The sequence below is a fragment of the Lampris incognitus genome, chromosome 10 (genome assembly GCF_029633865.1).
Source record: "Lampris incognitus isolate fLamInc1 chromosome 10, fLamInc1.hap2, whole genome shotgun sequence".
Taxonomy (NCBI): Eukaryota; Metazoa; Chordata; class Actinopteri; order Lampriformes; family Lampridae; genus Lampris; species Lampris incognitus.
In genome coordinates this window covers 44234662-44252043 of record NC_079220.1, presented here as the reverse complement: position 1 = coordinate 44252043, position 17382 = coordinate 44234662, and the positions used below count along the sequence as shown (strand labels likewise).

General features: G+C 44.2%; 1 protein-coding gene across 5 annotated transcripts in view; it reads right to left on the bottom strand.

The window, feature by feature from the left end:
* atxn2l (ataxin 2-like) overlaps window positions 1-17382 on the bottom strand; it is a 70191-nt gene that overhangs the window by 35870 nt on the left and 16939 nt on the right. For all 5 annotated transcript variants that reach the window (XM_056287503.1, XM_056287504.1, XM_056287501.1 and 2 more), the window contains exons 6-10: window positions 9982-10103; window positions 9580-9671; window positions 8602-8808; window positions 2095-2384; window positions 1552-1635 (exon numbers count right to left, since the gene is read on the bottom strand). In XM_056287503.1, the coding sequence (XP_056143478.1) occupies window positions 1552-1635; window positions 2095-2384; window positions 8602-8808; window positions 9580-9671; window positions 9982-10103 (795 nt within the window). The remainder of the gene's footprint in view (window positions 1-1551; window positions 1636-2094; window positions 2385-8601; window positions 8809-9579; window positions 9672-9981; window positions 10104-17382) is intronic.

The window sequence follows — 17382 nt, the reverse complement described above, 5'->3', positions numbered from 1 at the left end:
ACTAAGCAAAGCCTGTTTAGAGTCTCTGCTGTTTGTTTTTATAGGCAGATAGATTTGCAAATCATCAGCAAAACAATCAAAATATATATGTTTTTTTTTTTTAAAAATGGACCCCAAGGGCATCATATACAATGAGAAGAGAATGGGGCCCAAACCAGTGAAGCATTTAGGATGCGGATTGCTTCAGGGTAAGTGCTACTCAGATATTCTGGTCCTAATACTGCGGAGTCATTTACTTGAAGGGAGATGATTAAATAGGGGGTTGGCCAGGTGTGAGGAGTCCTTTAAATTTACAAAACCTTTCCGTTGAATGCAGATATGGTATAATTCAGAAATGGTGGAGTTCACAGCCAATTATTTTTGAAGCTGTGTCTACAACTCTGTCCAACAGTTTTTCTCGTGGGCTGTAGAATTGTCATACCATAAAGTTATTGAGAAAGTGAGCATACTTTCTATTACAGCTCTGTAGAACTGTAGCATTGCAACCCTTGACACTCCAAATTTGCCAAGCTACCTTAGAAAGAATAGTCTTTGGTGAGCTTTCTTCTGGATGGTGGTGAAGTTGTCTTCACATCTCAGAGAGGAGGAGATTGTAGTCCATAGGAATTTGAAATGATCCACTCTCTCTACCACCTGGTTGTTAATGGCCAGCGGTAGTAGCTCTCCCTGATTTTTTACAAAGTCAACCACAAGTTCTTTAGTTGTGTTGATGTTCAGTTCCAGATTGCTTTTGCTACACCAGTCGACAAGAAAGGAGAACTCCTTTCTATAAGCTGTCTCATCATTACAGGAAACAAGTCCCACTAATGTTGCATCATCAGCAAACTTAGTCATTTTCAGTGTCAATATAGTCATAATTGACTGAAAGACACTTAATGACAGTCATAAACATTCATAAAGACTCCTTCATGTTCATGATACATGATATGTCACGATTATGACAGTGTCATGTCAGTCTTCTGTACCCCCCTTCAAATAAAGTGTTACCCTGCCTTGCATTGATATCAGCTGAGCGGGGAAGAGCAAAAAATTTGCTGATGGATAATTTTTCAAGCTTCATACATAGGACTGTACTGTCACTCACAAATCGTCATTTACACGAAGTTCTATTGACATCGTGAATAGCGATTTTTCTGAAATGCTCGTTATAACGATCCAATTACACATTCCTGTGCGTCTACATTAAAATAAGATATTCCAATGGATTTTTAAAATTTCGCATGTTTATTTATGAAGATATACACATTTATGGGTTTCTTTCCCTACAGTAGCCATGTTCCATGTTACACTGCTTCAGTTTGCAAAGCATTCTATGTTCGATTTTTTTTTTGACAAAAAAAAAATAAATGAAGCATTCTGAATATTTTTTTTTACCACTCCATTTGGAGTCTGCATCTGAACAAGCTGTTTAGAAGGCAAGATGATCACTACCCCTCAATCCCTAAAAGAAATGGGACACCCTACCCTACGCAGCCATGTGCAAAATGGAGCGATAGGGCCAAGTGGTAGGGCTAAGAGGGGGAATTGGGATTGGCCCCATGTCTTGCATACCTGCAGGAGAAGACTGGGAATTCGGGGTGCGCAGAGTTCGGCTGTTAGGAGGTCGCTGGGATTTAGGGGAGGTTCTGGGCACAACTACAGACAGACAGACAGAGAGACAGTCAGAGACAGACAGACAGAGAGAGTCAGCAACCTTATCCTCAGAAATGTGCTTTCCTCTAATAAGCTTTGGTGCGCTGTAATGCAGCGGAGCCAAAATCTCATTGTCTCAACCCCATTAGAGCAATCACAGGAGTGAATAGCCACATTGATTCATGTGTGAACAGCTAATATTGGCTGATTATATTGATAAACTTATAACTGTCCCTCCTCACATGTTCTTCCAGTGGTCTCTCCCAATTTTTTTCCTGAAGATCTTTTTTCACCCAAAGGGTTAAAGGGCTGAACATGATGTTTGCTCTATCTCCCTTTTTCTCACTGTGTAAAGGTAAAGCCCTGTGAGACTTAAATGTGATTTAAGGCAACACAAATAAACTTGACATGATTGGCAAAGTAATATTAAGAACTTGTGGCCAGCAGTGAACTGTACTCTACCTCCATTGACAGAGGAGCGAGAAGTGGCCTCGTGATTGGAGCAGGGAGGGCTGCAGGCAGACGGAGGACTGCCCTGGGTCTGATGGGGAGAGTAGACTGTTCTGCCAGACAACGGGCTGCTCCTGTCAGAGGACGGCTTGGGTGAGGAGGAAGAGGAGGAGGAGGAGCCTGGAGGGGCATGCTTGGAGGAGCCTGGCACTCCTGTTCGACTAGCTGCCCCGCCCCTCAGGCTGCTGGCAGACATGCCCATCTCCCGTGCCCTCTGGGGCAGTGGAATGTATTTGCCTTCCCTGGAAGAGAAGGAAAAGACAAGGAGATATGGCGTCAGAGGCCCTCTTGGAAGCCAACTGGACACACTGCTTTTTCCAATCAGCAAGGAATGTCTTTGTGGCTGACAGCCGCTGGGGTTGATATGCAAACTGGTTCAACAGAGAAGGTCCGTAACTGGATGCTCCTTCGACTCAGGAGACATTCCAAGGGTAACAATGCTAACAGCAGAAGCATGTATAGGAGACACACTCCCACAGGCAATCAAAGCCTTCATTAGATCAGACCTCTCAGGTTATTGTTTATGTGCTACAGCAGAAACCACTTATATTGTGTATTAGATGGTCATATGGAGAAAAAAACAAACCAACAAACTTGACTTCGCTTAAAGTGATTGATGGCTTTAGTGATATCAGCATGGACATATAATAATGATAATACATTTTATTCGTGGGCACCTTTCAGAGCACTCAAGGTCACCTAACATGTAACCCCTTTTACCTAGTGTTATAATGCACACAGGAGTCACACTCATATATTTAAAAAAAAACAGGATCATAGGTTCTCAGCGGTCAATGGTGAGATGGCTGAAACTCTTGTCTATCCCTAAATGTCACTAGGCTAGTGTTATTATTAGAATAGGTAACTATTACATGTGAATGAAAGGTATAACAAGACTGAAAAGTAATAACTAAAAAACTTCAATGGAAATGTAACACATTTAGTAGCGCGGTGCCTCCACTGCTGAAATACTACACCCACAATTAAGCTAGTATACTATGTATTTCCCCAGAATTTAAGATAGAACTATTCTAACACTGGTAATTGATACCTATTACCCTATAGGTGTGTGCACAATTGCTGATCAAGCCTGTGATGCCTCTAATAAAAGGTGTAAAATGAACCAGTGGTGTTCTATATTACTAAGTGCATTGAACCATCACTCTTAACCAGTTAAATACGCAGCCAATACACCCAAGATATAATTAAATAGAATAATAAATGAATGATTAATTAATAATTGTTACAGTTAATAAAATAAAATGAAATAAACAAAATAAATCAAACAATGAGATATATTTGAGAGTGGAGAGTGAAACCAATGTTCACCCCCAGGTGGCAAAGTGGCTCTCTCTAGCTTCAAGTGATATAAAAATAAACCAAAATGAAACAGAAGAAAACAAACAACTCCCTTATTGTACTTGACTTCAGTTGTCCCCCAAAACTAAATCTTAACGCTTATCTGGCTGCAGCCTACAACCATTTACCAGTGTGATTAAACAAATAAAATGTATAATAGCTCATAGAAAATATTAATCAATTGATTTACAGTGTATATAAACAGTTGCAGCAATCGCATCAGCAAAACCACAAAGTACTGTAATTAATATAAACCAAGCACTTGCCGTTGGGGCCAATTGGTTCACTGAGGTAACTTTAAGCGTTCGCTCCTCAAACTGATGTCAGCTACTTGAGCTGAGCACACGCAGCAACCGCTACAATACGCATCTACTTCTAATCGCTGGAGCTCAGGGCACAAACCATGTGTGTGTTTGTCAGTGTGAGCGTATGTTACTCACAAGCGTTTCCACTCAGTCCATGAGCCTGGGAACCGTTACCCTCCAGCTGCCTCCTGGCTAGCAGCTGAAGTAAGTCCAGTGAAGCACTGTCACTAAGGAGGCGATCAAGCCCGTTACAGTCCGCTCCTCCTCAAACAGAGAGAGCAGGCAGCAGTCCTCCGGTGGCAGGTCGCGCTCCGGTGGGCCCAGCACCGGAGCACAAACGAGTTCCTCTCCTCACGAAATTTGAAGAGCCCTCTGAAGAGAAACAGCTAGCTCTCAGCGGCTAGCAATCTTGTTAGCGGTCTAGCAGCAGCTAACTTGTAGCGTCAGCTAGCTAGTTAGCTAACACCAGTAGGAGCTAACTAACGTTACTTAAATAAACACTGCTAAACTTAATATCACAAAACAAGAAAAACGCACGAGGAGTAAGGATGATCCGAATGACCAACGCTGTTTTACACTTGTGGGCCTATGTACATGAATATACTTTACACTTGCTCTCCACAAAACCAGTGGTGACACACCACCACCACACGACTTAACCTCTCTCTTCATGGTGCAGACTCGGACTGACTAGATTTCTCTGCGATTTCGCGGCAACAGTGGGTTAACAAATTATGATTGGCTCATTACAAAACAAATAAAAACAAAATTCCACCTCAACAGCGGGAATCTTTACACTACAAAGCATCCTGGTAAATGTAGTAACAGCAGAAACAAGATACAGGACATACAGCAGGAAAAAAAACATATATAGTATGCATTAACCATATTTTACAGGTCCTTACATACAGAACACAGTAACTGTGTTAATATATATATGTATATATTATTTTTTTGTAGCTCAAAGTTGTTAAATGGCAGAACCAAGGGCGTAGCCAGGAATTCATTTGGGGGGGGGGTTGAGAAATTATACTAAACATCAACGTGTAACAGATTATAGCCCTTTAGAAGTGGCGAATGTGTGTTTTATGTTATGTGCATGGATGACAGTAGGTGAACGTGCAGTTACATGAGACAACAAGCAGAGCTTTCTAGAATTGGCAAGGTGGTTGGACAATTTTTTGTCATTCGATTATTAAAGACTTGTTGTACCGTCAACCTGATCGTAACAACGCACAGGCAAAAAAAAAAAAAACAACTTCCCTTTATGATAGTTCCATTGAAAACTTAATAGGTCTACACTAATAAAGAAAACAACATCCTACCTTATAACATTCTTCTTTTCCTACTGTAGGCATCCAGTACCTCCCTCTACTGTCACCGTGATGTCCCTATGCTCCAAGAGCAAAGTCAGGCTGTTAAGGTGATTTGCAGTCATGATGCTGTGCCATTTGTCCTTTATTCTTCCCAGTCTTGAAAAACTTCTCTCAGCGTGAGCAGTGGTCACAGGTAGTGTTGTGAAAATTCGGAGAAGTTTAAATATAGTGAGACAGAAATGTTCACTGCAGGCATTTTTGTGTCAAGTGCATTTTGTGGCACAGGAGTTGCATTGGCCCATTTAGGCCTCCATGACTAGATTTCAGCCTGGACAACACTCAGATGATCTGTCACTTCGTCGGGATACAGCTGATAAACCTTCTCAGCCAAACCCTCATTCAGCGTGTTCACATTGCATGGGCGTAAGGAGCTGAGATTACAGATGACTTCCCTGTGTTTTGTGAATCGCTCACAGGCCTTCAAGGGGTCAGTGTCACTCGCATTGCCTCTCATCCGCAATGGTCAGAAATGTATCTCATACTTGGCTGCTTTGGCGCATGTCTCCTGGAAGACTTTTGCAAACTCTGTTTCTGAATTGGATCGCATTTCTTCAACCTGTCTGCCGACTTCGTCTGCAGCAGAGATGCAGCTTAGGTCGCAGTTTTCTTTTTGAAGAAACTGTGATGTTTAAGCAAGCATCTTCTCACAGACATTCATTGTAAGCATGAATTCGGCTTTATCAATTGCACTGACAAGCTGGTAAACTTTAACAGACGAATCACCAGAGAATGTGTCACTAATCTTTATCAGGCTAGATCTCACTGGCTCATATAGCTCAATAAAAGTGAATATGACTCCGTGATGCTCTACCCATCTTGTTTCACACAGGGAGCAGAGTCTGGCTTTCTTTCGATCAGGCATAAGCCGCTGTATTTAATGTCTCAAGCAGGCGGATCGGAGAATGGAATCATGAAAAAAGTGGCAAATTTCAGATCCAATGCCAAAGAAATTTCTCACTAACTGAACTGTACAGCTTTTGTTCAACACCAGATTTAGACTGTGACTTGCACAGCGCACATACACAGCATGCTTATGTTTTTCTTTCAGTTTTGCCTGTGCCCCATTAATATGGCTCTCATGGCAGAGGCCCCGTCATAGCCCTGACCATGTAAGACACGTACATCAATGCCTGTTTTCGTGATCTGTCCATCAATAGAATTGGCAATTGCTTCTCCAGTCAATGCTATGTCTACAAATGACAGAAAGTCCTCTCTGATTGGATATATCCCATCATCATGCTTATCCACATATAGAATGCAGAGAGACAGCTGTTCTCTTCCAGAGCAATCTTTCATTTCATCCGCTAGTACACTAAAACATTTAGCTGCATTTATTTTCTGGACTAGTTTATTTGTCATGATAATACATATAGAACTGATAATCTCATTCTGTGTTTCGAGACTGCAATAGCTTGCATTCGCATGAAAGTGGCCGAGGTGCTGGAACGGAGCTTTGTCGCCAGCTAGTGCCCTAAATTGAAGTAGTGCTCTGAAATTCCCATCGTTGTGTGTGGGCTGATCAAGCCCAACTGGCCCCGAATCTACATACCCTTGTAACACGATTTCTTGACGACCACAGAAAATCATGGTTTCAATTATGCTCTTCAGTTTTTCCGTTTTCTGTAACCTGTCTTTTCTTCTCAGAGTCCAATTTCGGTGATATGTGCTCAGTTTTGTTTTGAAGAATCTGTTCAAAGTGGTCAGCTCTAACACTTGCATCAATGTGGTATTTTTTCTTTGCATGATCTCTAAATGCTTCTAACGCATGCTTCCAGTTCAAGAATGGTACACTGACTAACTTTCCGAATGTAGCGTTACCGCCTTTGCCCAAACCGTCCACCGCAAACGAAAGGCAATGCTTGCAGAAGCAACGGTCCGCCTGTGCCGAATCAACTAGCCAAGAATATTGGTTCAACCAATGATGCTGAAAACTTAGCCTACCTTCATTCATGGGGAATGAATGTCCAGTTAAGGGCGCCCAGTCAGATGAATAAATGTTTCTCCTGTGCTCATCAGAAAGTCCCTTACTTTGTCTTTGTGAAACATAGTCCATTATGTCAGACTTCGGTGAAACGTTAACAGCAGCCACTACCGGCGCCATCTCCTGTGCTGTTTGATCCCCCACCGCAGCCTCCTCTGCTTGCACCATCGTCGTATCCACCGATACTCCGCCACAAATGCCACCGTCACCGACAAAATCAGATTCAGAGGCTTTGGACTTTTTCGGGGGAAGAAAGAAGTCACTGATTTTTTTTGTTCTTTTTTGTTCGATCCATGGCAGCTAGCTAATGATTCAGGTAGCTAGCTAGCTAACGTTAGTGGTGATCACGGCTAGCTAACGATTCCCTTTCGAATTGAACAATGCATTCACACAATAGCTCATTTATGATTGGCTTGCTGTAAGATAAGATTGTATGGCCAATAGCATACATGATTACACAAGATAAGTGATGTGACTTGTTCAGCTTATGTCTCTCAAAGAAAGAGGTTGGTTTAAAATCCAGGTAGCTTCCTGACTGGTTTATGATAAACCCACTGCACATTTATGGGAATCATTCAGCACAGGGACTGTGCAAAATCAGTGTTATTTGATATAGCTGTGCTTCACTAAACTTACGTCCGTGAATATGAATAGAATAGAATAGAATAGAACTTTATTTGTCATTGTACAAGGAAATTTGAAGGTGCAGTTCTTATTAGTGCAAAGATCAATATAAAAAGAATTAAAAACATAAAACACACACACATTCATTTAGAATTTTTGGAAGCAGTTTGGAACTGTCAGAAAATATTTCGGGGGGGGGGGGGTTAAACCTGAAATCCCCCCCCCAGGCTACGCCAGTGGGCAGAACAAGCCTGTTTCATGCTCAATGCACTCATCAGCTGCCTCCTGACCGGCCTTCAGCATGTCAAACAGCTGAGAGCAGCCAATCCTCTCTTTGAAAACCTCCTGTGGTCACAATGTTTAAGTCTTTGCATTTGAACTGTTTATGTAGAATCTTCTGCTGAGATTTAGACCATGTTTGCAGACATGAGGCAAAAATGGTTGATGTAATTCTTTTATTTTCCTTTTTCAGGATATTTCACTATGTGAATGTGAATACTTCACATTCACATTGTGAGACACTCACACTTGGAAGTTGACCAGTTGTATCAACACAGGCCTTCTGCTGCTGTTGGACTCTGCACAGCTCTCATCAAGTAGTTGTGGGGACAAATCCCTTCCACAAGAGCATGTTGGCAAGTTGTGGTTCCCCAACCACAAATTCCAACCCAATCTGGGGTTCAATTTTTCTTGACTCTTGGCATCAAATTCAGTACGTGGGGGAAAATTCTCTGACACTTATACACTAATCATGACTGTTCATAACTTTGTACCAACTAGTAACAGTGATAGTATTGGTTCAGTTTGTCCTTACCTGTTGCCAGAAGTGAAGCCGGGACTAGCCCGGTCCTCCCGGTCTCGGACCACAGAGCTGAACTTCTCCTCCTCGTTCTTGCCCTCGTCATTCTCCAGAGAGACACGTCGTCGGTACTGAAGGCTACTCTCTATCTCATTGGCCAGCCGGGCGGCACGGGCCTCCCGCTGCCGGTATACCTCTGAGTTACCCCTCTCTAGAGGCACGCTTGAGGGAGAGGGGATGGGAGCAGGACAGGAGAAGAAAGGTTAACAAAACCGGTCAATGAAAGCACCCTCCTGCTAAAATGCCTCAATTTCATGCATCCCCCACGACTTCATACTTTTGTGAATGTACTTCTCTGCTTACTTGTTTGAAGCTTAGAACTTCCTGTCAGATAATAGTGTTCTCAAATATGCCTCCCTCTTTCCTACCACTACCCCATAAAGCAACTTCCTTCCAGCTCACATTTCACTTGTGTAACTGCAGTGATTATGCTGCTTGCTAGCTAACAATTGTTCTTCATAGCTCTAACTTTTCCATGCCTCAATCCCATGGGATCCTTGGAGGGGTCCATGAATATTGGTGACATCTGCTGAATTAGTATCGTGACGTCAACCCTTGATTCATTAAAGTTTCTTCTTTTTGATGATGTTAATCTAAAAGTTATTCTATAGTTGCACTCACAAACCAGTCTGGGCAAATTAACCATCTAATTGCCCATATTGGAGCATTTGGTGTTTTGAAGTGGCAGTGGTTAGCAGCTTCAGCCCCCTGCCCGGCCACAGGGCTTGGTCGGGATTCTCCATACTGCCATATCTACCAGAGTGTCTCTATGCATGACACTGAACACCTACTTGCTAAAGTTGGACCACACTGACTAGCTTACCCTACATCCAAACCAGAAGGCAATTTCCCCCTTGATAGATGAATAAAATACCTCAAAATAACAACAACAAAATCTGGGCTGCAATGTTTTAAGGATTGGAAGATACTCACGTGTACATAGAAAGGCTGGAATCATAGGTGGACTTGATGCCATATGTCTCCGCATTGAACTTAAACATTTCATTGGCGTCCCAGCCATTTGACTGAAAAACAGTAAAAGGATCAGAAACAAAAGAATTTAGAGTGAGTACAAGTTTCAATGTTCAAAATTTAAATCCTGAAGACCATAAATTTAAATCGTTGATAATTCTGAATCCCAGAGATCCATTTAAAATAAAAGTTGCCAGGGCTGTTGTGTCAGCACTTTCCCCACTGACAAAAAAAAAACATAGTTGAACACCACAAACAGAAACTACTGACAAGGCCACATATTTGCATGTAAATCTTCAGAATTGTAGTTTAAAATCAGTTAGTTGTTTTTTTTTGTTTGTGTGTATGTTTGTGTTTTCTCACAGCATCTGATTCCAGATCATAGTTCTCTCCATTGCTGCCCCCTCCATCCCACCTCTGCAACACCTTCTCTCTGTGCTCTCCGTTGACACGTGTGGAGCTGATGGCCGAGTCGGTGAATGTATCTACACATACACACACATACACACATACACACACACACACACACACACACACACACACACACACACACACACACATACACAAGATGAAACGAAGCTGTCATTTTCTGTTCAGAGAGCCTCTGTTGTAAAGACATCGGATTAATTTGTCCCAACATGCACATACAACCCTGCACATCTACAGGCTGACTGATCATTTTTACCAGTTATATAATAAACCTGACCTACATGTCTTTGGACTGTGGGAAGAGACCAAAACAGGTACAGGGATGCAAACACCACACAGAGGACGACCTGGGATGACCCCCAAGGTGCGACTACCCTGGGGCTCGAACCCAGAACCTTCTTGCTGTGAGGCGACCGTACTAACCACTGCACCACCATCCTGCCCAATGGGTTGCCTCCGGGTGCTCCAGTTTCCTTCCGCAGTCCAAAGACATGTAGGTCAGGTGAATCGGCCATACTAAATTGCCCCTAGGTGTGAATGTGTGTGTCGGCTAGGGCTGCACGATTATAGCCAAAATGATAATCACGATTATTTTGATCAATATTGTGATCACGATTATTCATTGATTTTAGGGACAAAATATATTTTCTTTTAAAATAATTCTCCTGTGTGGTCTTGTGGGAAAAATTACGTTTGCAAGCATCAACTAGTCATTTTAAAATCACCGTCGATGTAATGAATTGTCAGGTTCAAGTACAGCTCCATTGTTCTGCTTCTGCTTAGTGGCAAAGTACTCGACAGCTGTGACATCCCTCTCTATTTTCCCTCGACGTTTTGCATACAGTGCAGGTAATGCCACTTTGGAAAAATTGCGTGAGGGGATCACATACCTTTTGCCCAGTGTGTTGACCATTTTCCTGAAGCCTTAATTGCTCACAGTGTTTATTGGACACACAGCTTTGGCCAAATGGAATGCGACTGCACTGGTTATTTCAGTCTGTCTTTGGGAGCTGGATGGATACAGTGACGCGCTTTACAAGGTTGCTGTTATGGATGTCTGAGTTGACGTTGTACAATGACAGCGATTCAGTGAGCTAACGTTAGCAACGTTGCTCTTTTTGGCCTTCATGCATTCATCATACTGCAGTTTGTGGTTTTTTTTCAGGTGGTAGAAAAGATTAGTTGTGTTGCTTTGTGACGCACACACAATTTTACAGCATTCTTTGCATATTACTTATTCTTGGTTGACATCACTTGCCCTGAATCCAAAATATTTCCAAACAAGGGATGATGATCCGTTTCGAGGGTCTAGCTCTTCGCCTTCTCAGGGTTCCCACTCTTTTTGAGAAATAATTTTCCAGGACATTTCCAGTTTTTCCTGACAATCCAGGACAGCACTTGCTGACAAACGGTCATATAATTTACCGGTAGGCCTAGTATCAACACATTTAACCCTTGTTTTATTCCTCCTTTTTAATGATGCAGAGTTCATGATGAAGTGTCTCACGTTCATTACAGGTGACTGCTACACCCATCACTGCTAACTGTACAATAAGGTCATCTGGCCTCCTCTTGTTGTTAGATGTGACTTGCACTGGTATGTTTTTGTTTTGAATTTTTACTTTACAAGCTCTCCTCAACAAACAAACACCAAAATGTTCTGTGTTACACTTACTTGAATTGTGGCAGTTACAATACTCACCCCAAACACTGGCTTATACTCCAGGTGTCACAGCGAGAGCAGGGAGAGGACCCAAGTGCAGACAGCGGAGACAAACCGGGCCAGAAAAACTCTTTAATAACAAACACAAACAGCAGGTACAGATGGAAGGTACAGAAAGAGGGGAAAGCTCACAACAGGACATGGCGCATCAAGCGACCAAGAGTCTGTGTGAGTGTCTCTGTGAGTGTGTGAGATGATCCGACTGGGAGCCCGGGCAACCAGAGGTAATATATACCTGGGGGGGGGGCAATCAGGGAGATTGGGTGCAGGTGTGCAGGAACCGTACTAGTCTAGTCAGTTAAGGCAAAATGGCTGCAAAAAGTCATTCACATTTGAGCCTATGTTTTTCTGTTAATTTAGAGTCCAATAAAGAAAAAAATGCAAGGAGCCCAAAATTTTAGGTGGGGGAAGTCTCTGAAATGGCCACGCCCACTTTTTAGGCCTGGAAATCAGTATCTCGGCTCCTGAATGTCGCAGAGAGCTGATCATGGGCTCAAAAGAAGCAGAAGCACCACATTTATATAAGCATTATGAACAAACATATACCCCAAAACCTTTACTTTTTCAGATATTTTAAGAAAACTAATTTTTACTGGTCACGTTTCACGTATCAGCTCCTGAAGGTTGTAAAAAGCTATATTTGACATGAATCTCATTCGCTGCCTATGTTATAAAGCATGAAGCACAATACACACACGAATCATGAGTTTAGAAAATATCTTAGTTGTCTTCAGCTCCATGTCATGAGAATAGCAGTATCATACACAAGATATCTTAACCCAGGCCAGGTTGCAGTGGGTGGATCCGATCAGCCCCTTTATGCCATCAAGAAGATGATACAGTGGGCCATGGGGGAAGAGTTTTCTCATTCATACTTCGCGTTCATGGGTGGGCTGCACCTTGAGAAGGTTTCTCTTGTCTGTGTTGGGCAGTTGATAAAAGGAACTGGCCTTGATACCATCTTAACCTCAGCTAATCTGAATATCACAGGTCTGACAACTGCTGTCTGCGATGTGAATTCCATAAAGAAGGCTAGATACTGTATTCAACTCCTGGCTGTGGTGCTGGCCAAGAAGAGAGATGAAGCATTTCAGGCAAAACGTCTAGAGGACAACAGTTTGACTTGGAGTAACTGGGTGGCCAATGAAAACAGCCCCATGTTTCACTACTGGAACAATGTTGTTGACACAATCAAGAAGGTTCTTATCTTCATAAGATCCTTTCGAGAGGCAAACTTCATCATGATGATCAGTGCACTTGAGCAGCTCATTCCTCTTTTCTTTGCACTTGATCATACACACTATGCCAGATGGGCATCAGTGTTTCTTCAGGATCTCAAAGAGCTCAAATGGAGACACCCATACTTGTTCAAGGAATTTCTTTCAGGCTCTTTCACAGTAAACACCAGAGACAACCCATTCTCAAAGATTGCATGTGATCAAAAGCAGGAACATAACATAAAGGTCATCAAGTCTGACACTGGATATGTCGATATCATCAATCGGGAAGATCAAGAGTTCTTCAGGAAACTCGAACTTGCGCTACCCGAAATCCAGCGCTACCTAGATGAGGTTGAAGGTCAAGATCCATCACACGGGCACAAAGAAATGCTGGATTCCTTCAAGGAAACATTTTCAAGCCACACACTCAAGGTGTACCAGGGTATCCTTACCAACCCGTTCGATGAAGCTCAGTTCATGAGGTTGAACTCATCCATTCCCTTCCCAGATGTCATAAGTAAAGACTCCAGTTTTGTCTTTACAGTCGGCAAAACTCAGCATGACCAGTTTGTGCAGGAGCGAATTGTATTAAGTAAGAAGGATGTCAATGCAACCATCTCACGAAATGCCCTGAAACTCCCAAGTTCATGTGCAAAAGTCCAACTCGCTAGCCCTGCAATTAAGCCACCCAAAGGAACCTTTGCAAAGCTGAAGGAGGCCTGCAGATCAAGAGAAGAAGAGACAAGGAAGTTATTTGGTGGTGAATTCACAGGTGAAACTAATTGATATAAAGTCAGTTATTCAAATATTTTAGATGTTACTTAAGTCTTACCAGATTTTTAATACAGTGATATTCATTGATTCAATTTCACATTCAAGTTAATTGATTTGACAGTAAGCCCAAGAGTTACACTTAGCTTAACTATTCATTTCAATTTCAGGTTTACCCGACGCCTTGTCAACAAAGGATGGAGATATTTATCATAGCCAAAAGTCTCAAATTCTTAAGGACATCGGTGTACAAGTTCAATCTACATCCTCAGAAGGACTTGTGATAGATTTGTCTGTGCAAGTACGAATCATGGCAAAGTCTCTCACCAAAGGCATGACATTCCAAGACTTTGTAATCAAAGTGTTGAACAGCATTGCCAGGATCGGTCATGAGAAGAAAGCCAATCGTATTGGCATTGTGGCTGACCTCTACCAGAATATGAGTATCAAGACTGCGACTAGGAAGAACCGGGGATCAGCAGGTAGTTCACAGATGGCTTTCAGTGAGAACGACACCATGCCAGAATCTAAGCAACTCTTTGAAGCTTTTCTGTCTAATGTAGACAACAAAGTAGCCCTGAATCTAATGTTCGCCAGGATTGCTAAGGCACAAGCGTGGAACTGGGACAAGGAGTTCAGCATCACCTACGGCAGAAAGGTGCTTGCAAACTTCGGCGAAAGCTTCGAGATCCAGCTTTATGACAGCATAGATATGCTTGAGGAGGCTGACAACCGCATCGTTTGCCATGTGATGCACATGCTAAACAAGGGGATCAAGTCAGTTACAGTTAGAACAGTCGACTCCGATGTGGTAGTCATCCTACTAGGGTTCACTACACAGTTCCTATCAGTATGTAATGACTTGCAACTTATAGTTGACTTTGCAGTTCCTGGCAAACGCCAATTCTACTCAATCACAGAAGCACACAAGAAGCTTGGTGGAGATGTGGCCGATGCCATGCCTGTGTTCCATTCTTTTAGTGGCTGTGATTCTGTGAGCGCCTTCTTTGGCCACTCAAAGACTGCTCAATACAAAGCCTGGATAAACCACAGTAAGTCCACAGAACTCACTGCTGCTTTGAGAGGACTAAGTTGCTGCCCTAGTATCGAGACAGTTAAGGAAAGCATGGAAGTTATTGAGCCCTGGGTAATGAGCTGGTACAACAAGACTGGACTGTACAACTGTGTCAGTATAGATGAGCTCAGATTCCAGCTGTTCAAGCACTCAGTTAATGATGAGCTGAGAGACCTACCCCCAAGTCAGGATGCGCTTCTACAGCATCTGTTGAGAGCTACATTCCAGGCAGGATGGCTGTGGGGAAACAGCCTGCTACAACTCCCTTGTCCCCCTGTCATTGAATGGGGTTGGACTACCGAAGGAGAGGAACTCTTCGTCAAGTGGAGCACAGTTTCCACAAGAGATACATTGTCTCAAGTAACAGGGGTGTGTAGTTGCAGATCTAATAAGTGTACCTCATGTTCTTGTGCTGGCAGAGGGATGAAATGTCTCATTTATTGCAAGTGCCTCAGCAAGTGTTTGAATCCAGTCTGATGGGATGTGTGAGGTTAAAATAAAGATTTTTTTGGACCTCACATGGTTTGCTTTGTTTCTTTGGTGGTTACTGGGTTCCTCCTCTTATAACAAAGAGTCAACTTGAATACTAGCACTCCATGAGTAGATGTAACACTTTTACTCAAACAAACTGTATAGCCTTCTTGCACAGATTTGGCTAAAGTTGATTGCATGCTGCTGATCAATTCAATGGAAAAAAGAACATGTTCATGAATAGCTCAAAACGTGAAGGTTTTAGGGCATACAGTATATTTGTTCAGAGCACTAATATAAATAGTTATTTCCACATCTTTTGAGCCCAATATCAACTCGGGGCAACCTCCGAGAGCTGAGCCTGAGATATAGTGCCAGGGCTAAAAAGTGGGCGTGGCCATGTATGTGACCAGTGAAAATTAGTTTTTTGTAAATACCTGAAAAAGTAAAGGTTTTGGGGTATATGTTTGTTCATAATGCTTATATAAATGTGGTGCTTCTGCTTCTTTTGAGCCCATGATCAGCTCTCTGCGACATTCAGGAGCCGAGATACTGATTTCCAGGCCTAAAAAGTGGGCGTGGCCATTTCAGAGACTTCCCCCACCTAAAATTTTGGGCTCCTTGCATTTTTTTCTTTATTGGACCCTAAATTAACAGAAAAACATTGGCTCAAATGTGAATGACTTTTTGCAGCCTTGACCCCATATTTGCCCTTAACTGACCAGACTATACAGCCAATCAGAGAAAGGGCAGGCAGATTGGGCACAGGTGCGCCGAAACACCAATTGGGGGATGGGGACGGGCAAGCCCCGATGACCCAGCCCACACACTCATGACAGGACCCCCCCAGGGACGAATTTCAGACGTCCCAAACGAACAAACCAGGAGCACCAAGCAGGATGGACAGAGGGGGTCTGGGTAGGCCTCAGGACTCAGTGGTCTGGGAGAGGATGAATGGGGTCCAGGATCTCAGGTGGACGGTCCGCGGGTTGCAACCAATCCAGAGGGCGACCAGGATGCAGGACTGAGGGGCAGAACAGTTCCAGCGGACAGGCAGATGGATGACCGGAGGTGAGCTACGCCAGCAGGACTGAGGCGGCGTGATGGCCGCTCCAGGAACAGTCTTCAGAGGTGGCGTGACGGCCACTCGGGAAACAGACTTCGGAGGTGGCGTGACGGCCGCCCGGGGAACAGGCTTCTGAGGCGGCGTGACGGCAGTCGGGGAACAGGCTTCAGCAGCAGCGGGAAGGCCACTTGGGGGGCAGGCTTCAGCGGCAGCGGGACAGCCGATCGGGGGGCAGGCGTCGAGGGACGGCCACTCGAGGGGAGGGGATGGCTTGGCTGCGGCGGGACAGCTGCTCGGGGGCAGGCTTCAGAGGTGGCTGGACCACTCAGGGAGCAGACTGGTCATTGGCAGGGGCGGCCGGCAGCTCGGGAACACACTGGACGTCGGCAAAGGTGGCCGTCGGCTCGGGAACATAACGCACATCAGCAGGGGTGGCCGATGGCTCAGGGACAGACCGCACGTTGGCAGGGGCGGCCGACGGCTCAGGAACAGACTGCATGTCGCCAAAGACGGCCGATGGAACAAGAAGAGACTGAACTTTGGCAAAGACGGGCGACGGCACAAGAAGAGATTGCACTTAAGCAAAGACGGCTGACGGCACAGGAACAGACTGCAAATCAGCAGGGGCGGCCGACGGCTCAGGAACAGACTGCCCCGGCCGATGGCACAGGAACAGACCATATGTCGGCAGGGGCGGCCGACGGCTGAGGAACAAACCGCACGTCAGCAAAGACGGCTGACAGCACAGGAATGGACCGACCACATGTCGGCAAAGACGGCCGACAGCACAGGAGCAGACCACACATCAGCAGGAGCAGCGAACGGCTCAGGAACAGATCACACGTTGGCCGGGGAGGCCGACGGCTCAGGAACAGACTGCCCCGGCCGATGGCACAGGAACAGACCATATGTCGGCAGGGGCGGCCGACGGCTGAGGAACAAACCGCACGTCAGCAAAGACGGCTGACAGCACAGGAATGGACCGACCACATGTCGGCAAAGACGGCCG